The sequence below is a fragment of the Manis javanica genome, chromosome 1, assembly GCF_040802235.1.
Source record: "Manis javanica isolate MJ-LG chromosome 1, MJ_LKY, whole genome shotgun sequence".
NCBI lineage: Eukaryota > Metazoa > Chordata > Mammalia > Pholidota > Manidae > Manis > Manis javanica.
In genome coordinates, this window is record NC_133156.1 from 241,743,182 (window position 1) to 241,760,253 (window position 17,072).

At 46.3% G+C, this 17,072-nt stretch overlaps 1 protein-coding gene and 1 long non-coding RNA gene across 11 annotated transcripts in view; one reads left to right on the forward strand and one right to left on the reverse strand.

The window, feature by feature from the left end:
• Window positions 1–911, forward strand: part of SH3YL1 (SH3 and SYLF domain containing 1) — a 28,576-nt gene extending 27,665 nt beyond the window's left edge. For all 4 annotated transcript variants that reach the window (XM_073217397.1, XM_037026440.2, XM_073217409.1 and 1 more), the window contains one exon: window positions 130–911. In XM_073217397.1, the coding sequence (XP_073073498.1) occupies window positions 130–320 (191 nt within the window). In that variant the 3' untranslated portion in view covers window positions 321–911. The remainder of the gene's footprint in view (window positions 1–129) is intronic.
• Window positions 912–2,812: 1,901 nt separating this feature from the next.
• On the reverse strand, window positions 2,813–16,797 carry LOC140844565 (uncharacterized). 7 transcript variants are annotated; one of them, XR_012123096.1, is made up of 7 exons: window positions 13,819–16,797; window positions 12,499–12,803; window positions 12,118–12,195; window positions 10,914–11,661; window positions 9,948–10,066; window positions 5,572–5,722; window positions 2,813–4,808 (listed from the first exon to the last, which is right to left on the reverse strand). It is a non-coding gene; the product is annotated as an uncharacterized lncRNA (long non-coding RNA). The 7 variants fall into 7 exon arrangements; XR_012123095.1 differs by having other exon boundaries at window positions 12,499–12,807; XR_012123094.1 differs by having other exon boundaries at window positions 12,499–12,857.
• Between the last annotated feature and the right edge of the window lie 275 nt (window positions 16,798–17,072).

The window sequence follows — 17,072 nt, forward strand, 5'->3', positions numbered from 1 at the left end:
CCATCTGTGGTGTGTTCGTCAGCTGCCAAGACAAGAAAGTGCCACACCCCGAGTCTTTATATCGCACCTACACATACTCCCAGGTTTTCCCATTCAAGAAAGTAATTTAAATACTTTTTCTTGTTTTAGGCAGTTTGAATCTACCCATAGAAGTGACAGCACTGTACTCTTTCAAAGGACAACAGCCGGGAGATCTGAATTTTCAAGCTGGAGACAGAATCTTAGTTATATCAAAAACAGATTCAGATTTTGATTGGTGGGAAGGAAAGCTTCGAGGTCAAACTGGCATTTTTCCAGCCAACTATGTTACCATGAATTAAAGTTAATATTATGTTCTTTGAGAATTACAGAAAAAATTATTTCTACACTGACAGGATTTCCTATCCAGTTAAGCAGTGTTTAAGTTTTAAAATACTTGTTTATTCCATAAACTCTTGTCCAGAATGCAAGATTTTGTTTTTCTCTCTTCATATTAAATGGGTACCTTATATATGTTTAAATGCTTTTACTAATTTTATCACATACACTTTTTAATAGTTAATATCTCCCCATTTATGTGGTCTTTCTATTATCACTCAATATTTGATTTGGGTGTATAAATGGCAACTGTGTATTTTAACTGGAGAATCTTAAGGGTTACAGCATGAATCCAATTCATACACTATTTGCAAAGTGACTAGAGAAGAAGGATAATAATCCTTAAAAGTTACCTTCATACCTTCAAAAATTGCATGTATACACTTATTGTAGAAACATGCTATTAGAAAAAAGTTCAACTACAATGCATTTTAAAAAGATGACCTCTGTTAACTTTTCTTCTTTATAAGGTTATGTTTGCTCATTTCTAGCAATGGAATCAACTTTTGTTGACATGGTTCAGTTGTCCCTAAATAAATGTTCTTAAATGCTAAGTTAATGTTTTGATTTTGTTTTTCTCAGTTTCTTTTTGTAACGTAAGCAGAGGTCTTCTGACTGGTCTGCAGGTTAAAACCCACCTTTCTGCCTGGGATTCTTAGCTTTAATTTCTTTTTCAGTTTTATTGACAAATAAAATGGTAAAATATTTAAAGGCTGCAGTGTGATAGTTTGATGTGCATGGTGACGGGATGCCCACAGAGTGAACATCATCTCACATAGTTACCATTCTCTTTCCTTTGGTGATGTTAGAAAAAGCATAAAGCCTGTATGTGATTTATTCCCACCAGGAAGTTTAAACATTTTAGCAGTGTGGTATTGACAAAACACTTTGTGGTAAAATACATGCCAGGAAGTTGCTCGGGCTGCAAGTGGAGGGAGGAGGGGCAGGGAATTGATAAGGAATGGGCTGTACCTCTCTGGGAAACGGAAGAAGTTTTAAACCAGCCAATAAAATTAAGACAAATGTAAGGACATAAGGGAAAGCCTAATATGGATATAATTTGCTTAGGTGATGTCAGGGAAAGAATGTGAGCCCTGTAGTGCTCAGCCAATGAGGAACCAGAGGAGGGACTCATGTGCCAGGGAATAAGTAACTTGTGCCAACTATGCCAGGTCTACCTGCTCACCACACACCTTATCTTGCAAGACCACTATTAAAGCCTTGCTCTACCGTTCTCTGTCTCGGTGTCCACTTACTGAGTTTGGACCAGTGAGTGTGTTTCTCACAGGTGAGAATGCTTAAATTCTACTCTCAGAATATTTCAATTACACAGTATGGTACTACCCATAGTCATCATGCTCTGCAGCAGGGTCCCCAAAGCTTTCTCCTCTTATAAATGGAAATTTGTGTCCTTTGACCGATTTAAACATTCCTCATATAAGTGAGACTGTACAGAATTTGTCTTTCTCTGACTGCTTTACTCAGAATAATGCCTGCAAGGCCCATGCACACTGCTGCAGGTGTCTCAGAGGCAATCATCATTCAAGTTTGCTGTCTGTGGGTCCCACGGATTTCCTTAATGTCTTCATGATGTATGTGAAGAAATAAGTGAAGATTTTCAGCAGGAAGTTGATGCAGTAGGAGAGAAGTATATGGAAATTTTCAAATTGAAAATAAGCCAAGAAGACAGTGGATTTGACAGTAATTTAGACAGAGCCTAGAGAATACCTGAACTGAAGGCAGGACTGAAGCACAGGTAGTTGAAGGCGTTGGAATACAGGAGAGATCTGTCTGTCTGCTCGTTGTCCCGAAACGCAGTGGGTGCATCCGAGACTGGTACACCCTCCACCCGCGAGGCCAGCAGTTCTGAGCAGGTTGTCCATTCCTTTACTTTAACATGGGAATTTCATAAGCAACTTGCCCATCTCTTGACTATTAAAAAGACCTAATGTTTCTTAGTGGGGTTGTGTTCGTTCAGAAATTAACATAAGGAAAATTGGCATCCTTATGATGTTCAGTGTCCAAGCAAGGATAAAGGACGTCCTTTCTATTTGTTCAAGTCTTCTAATTTTTTTGTTTTTAGTAGTGTATTAAAGTTTTCTCACATATAATTTGCATATTTCTTGTTAAGTTTATATCTTGGCACTGTCATTTTTGTGGATATTTTAATTTGCCATCTACCTCCTTTATGCAGGTGCTATTTACTGCATTTGCCTTCATGCCTCCCTTTACCAGAGGTCCCTGAAGGCCCGATTCTTGTTCAACTTCATGGTTTCATGTTTTCAGTGCCTAGCAAAATGCTGTTACTGAATGAATTTCTATTTTTCAATTTAGAATAGAAGGCAGGAAAATTAAGCAGTTTTCCAAGGGTCACACACTCTTAAGAAAAACTAAAAACACATTCTTCTGAGTTTACAGAAATATTCAATGTATTGGAATCACACTAAATCCTCCAACCATTATTTGTATATTGTAAGATGTTTATTTTACACTTTAGACTTCATGAATAGTCGACTTGTGTGAAAAAATAGAAATATTTCCTCATCCAAAATGCTCATGAGCATTTCTTCAATATTATCCACAATTTGGAAACTTTTTTAAGGGTTTCACTTAGAATTAAAAATACTTTTAAAAAGCTTTTAGGCACCATTTTAATTTTGTGCTTGCTATCTATAGTTCAAACCATGTTTTTCCCATGCTGCTCTTCAATTTCAGTTTCCTCGATTTCTTGCGAATTTAATTTCCGAGCTAATCCAGGGTCACACTGAGTCGGTGAGGGAGTTTGGGACTCCACCACGGTGCTGCCCCAGCACAGCTGCCCCCAGCACTTCCTCACCCTTATGCAGACCCACCTTGATTCTGTTTGAAGGTGGCTTCAGCCAACAGCTTCCGGAGGCCAGGCTGCAGGGTTTCCTGAAAACATTTCCAACGAAGTAACTAACTCCCCTGGTCGTTAGGGGCAGAGGACAGCCGGGTGCCCGCCAGCACTCCTCTGGGAAGGTCGCCGCGGCCCGTCCAAGGGCTCAGGCCAAGGGTGTGCTCTCCACACCAGAAGGCGGATTGCTCTGCATGGAAATGGGGCACATTTTAAATATGTCACAGGGAATTATTAGATGGTCACTCTTGCCAAAAGTCTGAGAGGTGAATATTGGCCATGGTTCTGTGGGCAGTGTGCTGGGGAGTTCAGCCACCACACATGTGCTTGCAAGTTACGCACAGGGCCTTGCTCAGAGTTCATTCACGCTGTCTCGCCTGAAAACGCTCGGCCGGACTCCGAGGGTACAGAGCAGGGGCCGCACATGTGGTGCCGAGAGGTGCTGAGTTCTAGCTCCTGGCTCCTGGCCGGGGCTGCATTAGACTTCACTCGGCTTCTGTAGAATGGCGCACACTGATTTCCAGGCAAAGGCAATGCACAGATTTCTTTTTGAGCTAAATTGTTATCTTTTAAAATAGCAACTGTTTCACTGATATTGGTGATGGGTGAAATATTTAGTTGCGATATTAATCTGCTTTTCGGAAACAGTTTCAGATGTTAAGTCTGCATTTTCCTCCCTCCTTCCTTCCTCCTCGCCTTCTTCATTACGAATCTCCGTTCTCTTTTGTGTTCCTAATCGTCGGATGAGCTAGGGTTTCCGGTGAGTGTTTTCTGGAGCTTCCAGGGAAGCTGGAGAAGGCGCCACCGCTCGCCGCGTAGCGCCCAGAGCGCGAAGCCCCGCGGCTCTGCTCCGCCGCAGAAGGGCCGCTCTGTGCGCGCGGCGGCCTCCTGGCCCGCGCCGACCCGCCCGTCCCGCTGCGACGCCGCCGCCCCGCGCGCCTGTGCCCGCCGGGCCCCGCCCCCGGCGCCGGCTCCTCCCCGGGAGGGGGTGGGCTCGGGCCCCGCGCCCTGGCCCTCAGGTCCTCTCCTCGCTGCCACCGCTTCCCGCGTGGCGCCCCTCGGAGTTCGCGCGGAGGCCACAGGGCGCGTACACGCCGCCTTCTTTTGCTGATAACGGAGTTTTCATCAATTTTCAAAAATTCAGTTTTTATGATTTTATCAGTACTAAAAATTCATTATGAATTCGAAGAAAAATATATAGATGCCACCCAAAACACATTGTTTCAGAGATGTATTTGTTAGAATAAGGTAAAAGGCAGTCTTTAAAAACCTACTTCATGCAGACCGTACAAACGGCGGGGATGCGCGCTTAAATACAGGCGAATATTTCAAAACTTCAGTAACAAATCGCTGCTTATGTTCTGAATTTTGGGTCGTATGAATGAAACATAATAAAAAAACGTGTATTTCCTGAGTCTCGTGTCCATGCGCACCCTGGGATCCGCACCACGATACGGGGAAGACCGATTCTGGCTGCGGGTCGTTTTCACTATGAAAAGCTTCCACAGCAACAAAATCCTACTTGCTTTTGGATGCATAAAGACACCCGAGCCACTGGAATCATGCTGAAGATTTACTGTAGCAGTAAAAATAAAATTGTTAGTATGTCAAGAGCAGGTATTACAATCTCAATTTTATAGAAAGTCACATAAAACATTTCAAATTTGCACTTCATAAATATTTTCTCAAACCAGGTGGCAGTAGTGAATGAGAAACAGAACTTACATGCTCTCTCTCTGAATACCTTAAATAGCTCAATACACAAAAGAACAATCCATTGCTCTGGAAGGCTTTTGGAAAACAAGTATTTTGGGAAATAGTTACTTTCTTAATTTTGGTTATAAATTTATAAGAAATTAATAAGACATACTGATAAAATAATTGTGACTTTTCAAAACCATGAACTGATACTTGGAGAATGGCTTAACATCAAACCAAACAATTTAATTCTCTTCGGAGATAGAGCCATATTTGTCCTTACCCTAGAGTAAATGACATTTCAAAATCTGTTGCTAACTCTTTGTAAATCTCTACTTTTCCTCATTTGGGAAATATCTTTAAGTTTCATTCTGTAAAACCCAATATATATATATTAAAATATTTTAAAATCTTTTTATTTATTAAAAAAGTACTTTTTTGTACTCCAGCTTACATGTAAATATTTGCTGTTTTGTATTTATGTCAAATGATTCCAATTTTCCATTTAAGATACCAATATAAGGTTTCCCTTTGGAGTGTTACATAACAAGGAAGATGGTTCCCTAATATGGTGAAAAAAAAATATGTGGACTTGCACATGATGAATGAGACACAGTCCCTTAGGAGATCCAGACACCTGCCTTTAAGAAAATATGGCACATATGTGTGATTCAGATGATTCCCGAGGCTGACGTTAAGGAGAGATGCTGTCAGTGCCCTAGAACTGCTGAAGGAGGTCCCACAGCCATGGACACCCATCTGAAAGTCGGCTTCAGGGCTGGCTCATCTTCTCTAAGGCACAGAGGAAATGAGCCATGAACAATCAGCAAAACATGACAGATTTAATTTCACTTAAGTCAAATCTGGGACCTTATAAATAAACACAATCTGAGAAACACAATGGCCCAGACTAATATTGGTGTTATGGATGATTAGAATAATAATTGGCTTTCCTGGGCCTATTCCTACTCAAAATTTCATTAGCATTTTATCAATTTCAGTATAAACGTTTCAGTACAAAAGCCTTGACTTATTCTTGATCATGTTCTTAGATTAAGCAAATTTGGCAGGAATTGCAAAACATGGAAAATGACATCTAAGTACCTAAATGTCTTTAGACTAGAGCACAAAGCCAAATCCAATGGGATATAATTCAAGGAGGGTAAGTAAGAGCCAGCATCTCTGCCTTCCCTGCGGCCTGTTCCCTACACTGAACGAACACAAGTGGCAGAGGAATAGTTTTAAAAAAGCACACATGGCGATTTAAGAATTTCCATCCTCTTGACTCACAATCTTCAGTGAAAATCTATCTTTGACAAAGGAAAGAAAATGTTATTTGTGTTGGCTGGCGATTAGCAGAAAGGCAGAGTGAGAAATTCGGCAAATCCTCTCTCCAAGAAGCAATGTAAAAGCTTCTCAAAATTGTCAAAAACAGCCATTTCTTAAATCTGAAAAATAACCAGTGGCCTAAGCTGAGAAACTTCTATTCAAGGAAAACTATGGAACCTTGGTAAAAGCAGGGTTCTGCGTGATTTCCCGCAGCTCCTGGAGGCCTGCAGGAAGCCCTGAGTCTACCGCCCGGCACAGGAAAACGCGGGGGACGCCCCCCTCACAGCCGCCAAAGAGGGATGCCCGGGTTCCAGGGAGGGAGGCAGTGTGGCTGCCGACCTGGGAGGGGCACCGTGTGCAGCGCTGCGCAGGAGGAAACCCACCTCCACACGCACTCTCCTCTTGGGGCTGAGAGAAGCTGGCCGGCCGGAGCCTCCCTGGCCTGGCGCTCATCCTTCCAGTCTCCACGTGAACCTGGAGCTGAAGTTTTTGAACGACTAATGGAACGTGGAGGCAGTGCCACAGGGTAAAGAGCACAGGCCCCTAAGGCGTTTCTGGGCACGATCAGAGACAACCACTGTGTCTGACCTGGAAGCGTCTGGACTTAGCCTCTGCCTGCCTGGAATCCAGTCTCTGTTACACAGCACTTCTGGAAATGCCTCCATATCCACACCAACACCAAAGATGCCAAAATGTTAACTTCATCTCCAAAGAGCAGTTTTCCACAATTTACCATCAGGCTTTGGAGAGATCTCATGCAAATAGAGTATCATTTTAAACAGTATAGAACATAAAACTGACAAAACGAGAGGAAAGAACACTCAGTGAATAGAACTGCATTACAAATGAACGGCATGTCCAAACAGCAGAGGTGGGGAGAGAAAGATCTGGCTCCCAACCTATGTAACTGTGACAGTATTTTGACCACATGGTGCAAGGCTGATGAGAAACAAACATATTTTTAAATTGCCCACAAGTACTCTAGTCAGCCAGTTGCTGTCTGCTGGTGTGGGATGCACCGTACGGTTGTACCAGGGCTGAACACGCAGGAAAACACACTGCGAACAAGGAGAAACACACCTCACTGTGAACCCACAGTGAGCCTTCTAAACGTTCCCACACAGATAAATGTGTGTGTGGGCATTGCCTACAAGCCCTGAAAGTGCATTCGTAGCCCCCAGATCCTAAATACCCTTAAAATGCCATCTAAATGCCAATGGAAGGGACCAGAGCTGCAAGCACCTGGGGACTGGGGATGTGGGGCTACAGAGGGCTCCCAGGGACTAAGCGATAGTAATCTGAGCAAGAACAATAAGGAAAATAGTCTGTCATCACCCATAACATAAAATAAAGACTGATGAGTCCAAATTGATATTAAGTAATTGAATAAATAGGGGAGAAGGGCTCTTCCTAACAGAATTTCAATTAATAAATGTAAAAGAATATAAAATAGCCATTTGAACATCACAGCAATGGCAGCATCATTTACATATGAAGGTGGGTGGGCAGAAGATACAGACACAGCTTCGAAGTGTCTCCCCAAGTTACTGATTGACTGCAAAGTGGCAACCTTACACGGAGAAGCGGGCAGGCTTGTAGCCAAGTGACCAGGTGTCAGCGGTGAGCAGAGAGGTATTGAGAGACAGCCTAAACTCCAGAACGGCCCTCTGGTGACGAAGAACACGGAGGAGCTGAAGGCACCATAGGACACGGGACCCCTAAAGGAACATGGGGCCCTGGCTGGCTCCTGGAACAAAGGACATCGAGGGGAACCATGAATCCACACAGTCTGGAGTTTAGTTAGTAGGTTGGTAATTATACTATGGTTACATCAGATGTTAGTCTTAGGAGATGGGTATGTGGGAAATCTATTATTTTTGCAAATTTTCTCTAAGTCTAAAATTATTTCAAAATAAAAAATATACAACTGCAATTGAATTTTGTGCATAAAGAGTTTCTAAAAAAGGTTTGCATGCTTTTAAGTGTTGCCTGAAGGACTGAGTCTGTACTTGGTGTTCCTGGGGGTCATGGCTAAATTGCTGAGCTTGGCTGGGTCCCTATTGTGTTTGGCTTTTCTGTATGTTTTTATATGCACGTTTATATTTTTTCATAATTGTGCTTTTATTGTCTTAGAACAAAGCTGCCTGTCTTCAGACACAAGTTCTCATCCACCTCAGCAGCGGGCAGAGAGTGGAAACTGAGTTTGGGTCAGGCCGTGTTTGGGGCTGTGTTGGGGTAGTTTCCGGGGGTCTGAAGGGAAATGAAGATTCCCTGCAGTCCTTAGGCAATTGGGCCATGTACTAAATGACATTTCTGGGAAAGCTACCCCTACTTTGACATAAGTTTGAAACAAAAAGAAATGAGCCTCAGTGGCCTCCCCCCTCCTCAGCCAGGACAAAGCCCTGAGGGGTTCCTTTACCACATAGCTCCTCTTGGCCCTATCTCCAGATTTCATCTGGTTTCCACATTTGAAAAGCTGGCATTCCTCTTTCGTTAAGGCTCATGTTCAGATAAATTCCGTGGGGCCACTTTAGTATCTGACAGACCGATCTGTCAGATGCAGCAAAATCCCCGGGGTTACAGAATAAGTGGGTATGTATGCATCACAGAGTAAGTATGATTTGTCATACTGAGGAGAAAGTAATTAAGGAATCTGGAACAAAACAACAAGGAAACAAAAACTTTAAACCTCATGTAATGATTTTATGTTGATTAAAGGTGGTGAGCAGTGTTTTCTCCTTAATGTATAAAAAGGTGCACGCTTCATTTAAACCAAGTAGAAACATCACGTGTGTTCCGGGCCCCGGGGCTCACTGGCCCTCTCAAACCCTTCTCATCTAACCCTCCCAGCTGAGCGGGTACAGTGTCACCGTGCAGACAGTGGGGGAGGACTGCAGTTTACTGCCAAGCGTCACGCCACCAGTAGGTGGTTCCACCGGAGCCGCAAGTGGTGTTTGTGCTGGTCCCAGACCCACGTGGAGACTCCAGCCAGCTGTGGGTGGGAGAAGCATGCTCACTTTCAGAAGTGAGTCACCTGCATGACTCTGCTTGAGAAGGCTCTCAGTCACTGGCCACCAGGGGCTCTTCATGATACCCCTGCATGCACATGAAGTAATTTATGTACACTCACTAAATGTTAAGTCAGCAAACTATGCTATGATTAGACTGCCAAGCACAGTGGTTAGCTGCCAGCCTGGAATTCACTGCCTGGTTTGAGGCCATCTCTGCTGCCTACAAACCCTGTGATTTATGCCAGCGACATACCATCTTTGAGTCTTAGGTTTCTCACTAAAAAATAGGCATAAAATAATGCATAATCTCATTGAATGGTGGGCACCCAGAAAATGCTCAGTGGACCTTATCGAAGTATTATCGTGACTATTGTTGCAAAATATTTCCAGCTTTAACTGGTGATCACATTGATCAACATGCTTAAATATAGCTGGCCACTCAGATTCCAGCCACAAGTCAGACTGTGGCATTTTATTTATGGCCTCTTGCTAGCATGGCCATCAAGAAATAGAGGTGGGAGCCCACTCAGCCTCACACGAGGTTGCTGATTCAGGAGTCTCTACACCAAGGATTTCAGGGGCACCTTCTGGTTCTCACTGTAGTTTCTGTGACGTGTTTACAGAGGACCCGCCCTGTGCCAAGCCTTTTGGGGCTCGTCTGCTCTCACTGAACTCACCTCTGATGTGCACTGTGCCTTCTATGCCTGTTTCCAGGTCTGGTCTCCCCACCAGGCAGAGGATGGAAGCATCCCTCGCATCAGAGCTCGGCGGCTGCTGCGCGCTGTCAGCATGCTTCCTGTGAGGCAGCGCAGAACCACAGATGCTGGTTAGAAATGGAAGTTGGGTAAGGCTTGCCATTCACAGGCTAATTTTTTTTTTTTTTTGAGAGAGCATCTCTCATATTTATTGATCAAATGGTTGTTAACAACAATGAAATTCTGTATAGGGGAGTCAATACTCAATGCACAATCATTAATCCACCCCAGGCCTAATTCTTGTCAGTCTCCAATCTTCTGAAGCATAACGAACAAGTTCTTACATGGAGAACAAATTCTTACATAGTGAATAAGTTCTTACACGGTGAACAGTACAAGGGCAGTCATCACAGAAACTTTCGGTTTTGATCACGCATCATGAACTATAAACAATCAGGTCAAATATGAATATTCGTCTGATTTTTATACTTGATTTATATGTGGATCCCACATTTCTCCCTTTATTATTATTATTATTTTTATTTTTAATAAAGTGCTGAAGTGGTAGATAGATGCAAGATAAAGGTAGAAAACATAGTTTAGTGTTGTAAGAGAGCAAATGTAGATGATCAGGTGTGTGCCTGTAGACTATGTGTTAATCCAAGCTAGACAAGGGTATTAAAACATCCACGGATGCAGATTTCTCTCAAAACAGGGGGTGTGAGGTTCTAAGCCTCACCACTGTTGATCCCCAGTTTCTCACCTGATGGCCCCCCTGCGACTGTGCCTGTCTTAGGTTGTTCCTCCCTTGAGGAATCTCACAAGCTAATATTTTATACCTGCATATGTATTCAGACCACTTCCTATCAGAATTTTATGCAAGAATCTATTATGTTAAATGCCAATTCATCTATTCATTCAATCAACGTGGGTTTATCAAATACCTACTATGCACCAGACATTGTTCAAGGCAGACATCCCTGTCCTTGTTCAGTGGTGTGGGGATTCCTGAGGAGACACTGCAGGCAAAGCATTCCAGCCCTGGTGCTAAAAAGAAGTTGCCAGCACTCCTGTCATTTGTCAGGGTCTACAAAAAGAGTTCAGGAATTCATTAGAAGCAATATTTGGTGAAGCTAATACTTTGTGATACTATACCTTGAAATGGAGCCAAGCCTCATCCGGGTCTCTGTTAGGCCTCAGCCCCCGTGAAATCTCCCTGCCCGGCTCCCCCAACCGTGGACACCTTATACCAAGTGTTCAGCAGCCAATAAACGAGCCCGCTGGTACCGTCCTGCTTCCCAGTGGTCTCACTGACCACTGTGAAGCCCAATGGGGAGGCTGTGCCTCCTTCACCTGTACAGGGAAGGTCGGCAGAACGCTCGGCTGAGCTGATGTGAGTCTGGAAGCTTGCATTCTTGGAAAGACTACGAAAACCACGCTGAGGCAGACGAAGTCATGAGTACAAATGGTGCGTGTTGGGGGAACTCAAAAGCCAACAACAGACTGACGGAGCTAATTTTTACTCAGTGCTTTGGGTTTTTATCCCCTAATTATTCTAAACTGATCGCAGTGCTTCATTTCCACAGAACGGCACCAAGGAGAAACAGCTCCTACAGACGTGGCTGTTCTGCGATGCTCCCATCCCTCCAAAGGCAGCCTCGGTCTGGATTTATTTTCATAATTACACACATGATATCTAAGAGAAACAAAGAACATGGGAAAGGATAGAGTTTAAAATAGACTTTAAGCTGTGGGAACGTGGGGACCCTGCTGGAGAAAAGAGGATGACAGGCAGCGAGAGCTTAGTTTCTGTTCCAATGTACAGACCCTGGCAAGATGGCCCACGCACGGGGTTGTGTCTATTGGCCAGAAATTAAGGGCTCAGGAATGAGATAAACTGATTTTATTCGAGTATACTTTGTGAATTTCAAAGTACATGGAGAAAAGCCAGCCCTTGTTGGCCATGAAAATAATAACATTTAAACTTTTAAGTGCCTGAAGCTTAAGGTTGTATTTCTTCCATTACGGTCAATATTATTTTGTTCAAAGCCATATTGACATTGTGTTTTTCAGTACTGAGAAACTCTGAACTACTACCCAGCCATTAAAATCATGATTATGATAGTAACACAGAAAATTGCTCACGACATACCACTCAGAGAGAACTCAGGGCACACCGCTTCACGGGCGTCTCAGCTGAAGCCGAGCGAGATGTGTGTGTGACCAGAGCCTGGGAGGGAAAATAAAGGTGTAGGTTGTGTGTTAGGTGCAGAGGCTGTGCAGTGAGATTTTTCTTTGTCTGACAGTTTACATCCTCTTATTTTTTTAGTAATAATAACAGCTAAAAGAAATAATTCAAATAGAAGTTGTTTTTTTTCCAAAAGGTAAAAGTAAACATGACCAGGATATGCTCTTGTTCTCGCTTTGTTCTGGCTTCTCTTTGCCAAGCTAGCTGGAATTTCTCTCCCAGCAGCTCTGAGATTATAGTTGTAACACAGACCCTGAAAAAGAGACCTTCCCTTGAGCAACTCACCTCTTACCTTCCTTGACCTTTGTGGCTCCTTAGAAGCAAACCAATCACAGCACGACTGGAGAACCGAGCCGTGCACATTAGCTCACACGCTGGACGGCGCGTTTCCAAGTGCAGTCACAGATACCCGGCGTTCTAGATCATCAAGAGCCTGTGTCGGTCTTCGACTCAGCAGAACTCCTCTCTGCTCCGGCGACTGTGTCAGGGTGGAGGAGGGCCCTTGCTCGGCCCCTCTTCTGGAGCTGGCACACTGCTGGGCCTGCCCCACGGGGCTTCAGTGGTGAGGTGGGTCTGCTTGGTCCAGGTGCCTGACTTCCAACAGTATTTGAAGGGTTTCATAAATACAGGTCTTTATAAATGCTCTAAAATATTTAGTTGGGAAAGATTTGGTTCCTGATATTTGTACACAGGCACAAACTACATAATTCCAGGAACAAAGTGATGAAAATCCTTAAGCTTCTGTTTCCCAAATTATAATGGTCTCACTAAGGCTCCCATATGCCCCCAAACAGAAGTGCCATTTTCAATCTAGGCCCCAAGAAGTGTTATTTCCACCCAAGACAGAGGCCCTTCCCACACTTCTGTGGTGAGCACAGCCCAGCCCTGAGATCAAACTCCCACAAGCAGGGTTATAGACACATTTTGGGCTAACTGCCACTCTGGTTGGTAATATGGGACCTGGAGAGGGAATTCTACAAAATGTAGCACAGAGATCAAGTACATAAATTAAATTCTGGACACAGAATGAAATCCATCCTGGATAAAAACAAGTTTTGTAACAATCCACGATGACAAGGCTACACATCGCCCAGGCTCTAGGCTCCTGAACAGCGAGGGTTGGGCTTCCCACTCTGAGTTCCAAAGAAGGGCTGACTGCAAAGAACCCCCTCCCCACATACTTAGGTCAGGCTCACAGATGTCCCTTGTTGACCAGCAACAAGGCTGGACACAGACCCTCCAAATTTCTGTTCTTTGACCCATAAAGGTTCAGCTGAACTGCTTTGTCTCCACTGATCTATGAAACAAAACGCTTGTTCGCCAAAGTTCTCCCCAGGCCCCGACCTTTGGTACTGGAATAAGGAACAACTCCTCCCCACTGTTCTCCAGGAAACAGCTGACCTCGGGGTAAAAAGCACTCTGGCCTCCTGCCCTTCAGCCTGTCTGCTGTCCACAGTGGTCTGTTTAGCCTTGTTTATTCCTCAGAAAGGCAAAGCCCACTTGTGCCTGACCACAAGATGCTGAAGATTGGGGTCAGAAAGTCCTCCCTGTTGCCACAAAGTCCCCTCCTCTTGACATAGCTTCCCAAAGGAAGACTCTCCTTACCTAGCCAGGGTTCGGTTTTCTTTGACAGAATCCTGGATGAGGATCTCATTAAATCCTTAACCACAATGTCCAACAGGTGGTGGAGCCCTCACTCCCGGACATGACGTACCTGGATTAGGGGGCCCCTCTTGCACAGAGTACGCAAACATTCCAGGAAAAATGGAGACAAAAAAAACCCACTTAAACTTTATGGCTGAGCATGTAGAAAAATAAGATAAGCTGTAGAAGTCTGATTTGCAAGGACAGGCAAGTCTTAACTGGTTCAAGAAAATGTTAATCCTTGGTGGCCGAAGTAGGGACTTTCATGGGGCTTCATGTGCGTGTGTAAACCCCAGGCAAGAGGTGGAAATGACCTTTGTAAACTCAGGTCCTCCAAAGGGGGATGACCCCAGTGCTTGCAAAGAAAACCAACCTCACAGAAATATGTACCTCTCTGAATCCTAGTGAAAGGGGTAAACAGAATAAAAAAACCACTCTGGGGTCTTCCTAATCACAGGGCTTCAATCTGGGGTTCCAATTCACATGGCTCTGTGGCCCCCAAACTCTAATCCTAACACATAAGGACCCCTACCAGGCAGAGCAAACACATGTCCTCTTTGAGACAAAAGGCTTTAAAGAGGCCTGGGTTTTAGGGCTATACGACCAAGATGTGAAGTCTCAGGTCTTCACAAGATCTCTGGTATGGGATGATCTGATGTGCTCTAGAGCTGGAGGAGCAGGGGTGGGGGGTAGGGGTGGCCAGAGGGCCCCAGAGGGATGACTGTGGACACCGCTGACTTTCTCATGGATGGAATGCTGCCCATGAGAGGAAGGGACCTAACAAGTGTGAGGAAAGGGTGCCATTTGCTTCAGGGGGGAGGGGGCATTCAGAGAAGCTCTTTTGGATATACGAGGTCCCAAGTGCCTGTAGACGTCCAAGGGGACTCTCGAGTGGAGAACTAGGTGTGCATGTGCAAACCCCAGGAAGAGTTAGGGTGGGATGCATGCATTTGCCCAGAGAAGAATACAAAGGAATAGAGAGTGCCAGCTCCTGGGGAGGCCACCATGGGCTGAGCAGGACTCTGGCTATGAGCAGCCAGAGAAGTAGGGGAAAGCCCGGAAGAAGTAAAAACCAGGAAAGAAAACTAGTTTAAAATGAGAGGTAGTAGCAGGGCCAGCTGGCCCTGGATGTCAGGTAAGGAAAAGACAGAGGGAATTCCTTAGGTCTAGGTGTCAAGCCACTGACAACATTGACAGGAACAACCGTCAGCGCCTGGAGTGTGTGTGGGGCAGGATGGGGCAAGGGTGTAGAAGACACAGAAGAGAGGCCAGTGAAGAGTCAGCTGTGAAGGTGGCCAAGAAAAGGGCTGACGTGGCGGGCAGGGTGCCAACGCCTTGCTGTGGTTCTGAAGACAGACGGACATCATCTGTGTGCATATTTCCCAAAGGGAATAGGAAGGAAAGGATGCCCAAAGAGGAGACACATCGAAAAACAGGGAAACCATCATGTAGCCCTTATTTTTCCACCTCAGGTATGAGGATGGTTCAAATCAAGTTATTTCAACCCCTTCAAATATACATTAGCTAGTAAAAGCTCTACTGCTGATATTACTTGTTGAAATATATGGACATACAGAATGTATCTCAAGAAAATCTAAAGGGAGAATGAAACATTAAGAAGTGCTCATTGCAAAGTGAATTATAATAATATAACCAAAATGCCCAACAGCAGCAGTAAATGTAAGGGAATCAGGCAGAGTCATCCTTTAGAGTATTGCACAATAATCCAAATCAAATGTAATCATGTGGCAACACACTGTAGTCCTTACAATATAACAGAACGTGAAATAAATGCCATAAGGATATTTTTTCTAAGCAATGATTAAAATGAGGCGAGTGGGCTTTATACGTACGAACAAGAACCGGACGCGAGTGGGGGAAAATACGAACGGCCTGCCAGGGTGGAGAGGACGTTAGCAAGGGCTCCGAGCTTGGTTCGAGCCTGACGCATCGGCGTCGGGCGAGCTCGGCGCTGTGCACGGCCGTGTGGCTTGTCAGCGGCGCGCTCAGCGTGAGAGGCAGGCTGGTCTCCGGACCTGCTTCCCCACGCGCGCCTCCGTGTCTGCGCAGCTTTCCTCCCTTCTCCAGACCGGGGTGCGCACGACCAGAGGCGGGGCCCGGGGCCCGCAGTTCTGCAGAAACGCTGGCCACGGAGGGGCTCCGGCGCCCCGTCCTGCCCTCCCACGTGCCCAGAGCCGATCACGGCAGCCACAGGGGCCCGGCGAGGAATAAGTCGCACTTACTTTGGTATCACACACAGGTTGTGAGCTAGCAAGAAGTTATTTCAAGGCTTGCTCATTTTTTTTGATCTGCTGCTCCTCAGGCTTTGGTATGTGATTAGCTATGGGAAACTGCCTCTATGGGCCACAGTAGGGCCAAGACCATGTAAAACTGGAAGATCAAAAAATTTTCCAAAATAACCCTCTCTTTGGCGTCCCCGAAAGCTGCTAAGTTTTAGGAGTCAGATATTTTCCGAAGGGAACTGAGGGCCCAGGTCAGACCACGACGCTGAGGGCAGCCCGGGGTCCTGGTCCTGCGCTGCAGCCCCGAGGCCGAGCTGCCCGGGGCGCGGTGGCGGGCGGGCGTGGCCGTCCACGCGCCACGAGGCCCACGTGCCGTGAGGCGCAGGCAGGCCGCTCGCAGCGGGCGCTCCGGCGTGGGCAGCGCGCATCCACGCTCCGCGGCGGCGGCGGCGGCCACGGACGCGGAAGCGCGGACACCTGCAGGGGGCGCTCTCTGCGGGCGCCGCGCGGGCCTAGACCGGAAGTGGCACGTGTGCGGTGGCGCGGTGGCCCCGCGGCGGGGCGGGGCCGGGCTGTTTAAAGCAGGACACACGCAGGTGCTCGACCCGACAGCCGCCCCCAGGTCCCCACCCGGGAAGAGGGCAAACTTCCCGCAGAACATGTGCCCAGCGCGGAGCCCGGCTGGGAGCCACCCGCATCGGGAGCTGCCTGGAGGGTCCTCGGCGCCGGGCGCCGGGCCGCGCGGCCTCCGCCGCCGAGCGCGGGATCCCGTCGGCGTCCTTGAAACACAGCCGCCCCGCAACCCGCTCCGGGGAGAAACGCCGAGGGCGCTCAGGGCCACGGCCAGCGGCCTGGGTGGGGGGCGAGGTGGGGGCGACTGACATCAGGGCCCAGGGCGCGGCCGGGCCCCACGGTCCGGAGGCTCTGCGGCCGCTCGGAGCGCAGCGCTTCCTCCCGGGCCCAGCGCACGGC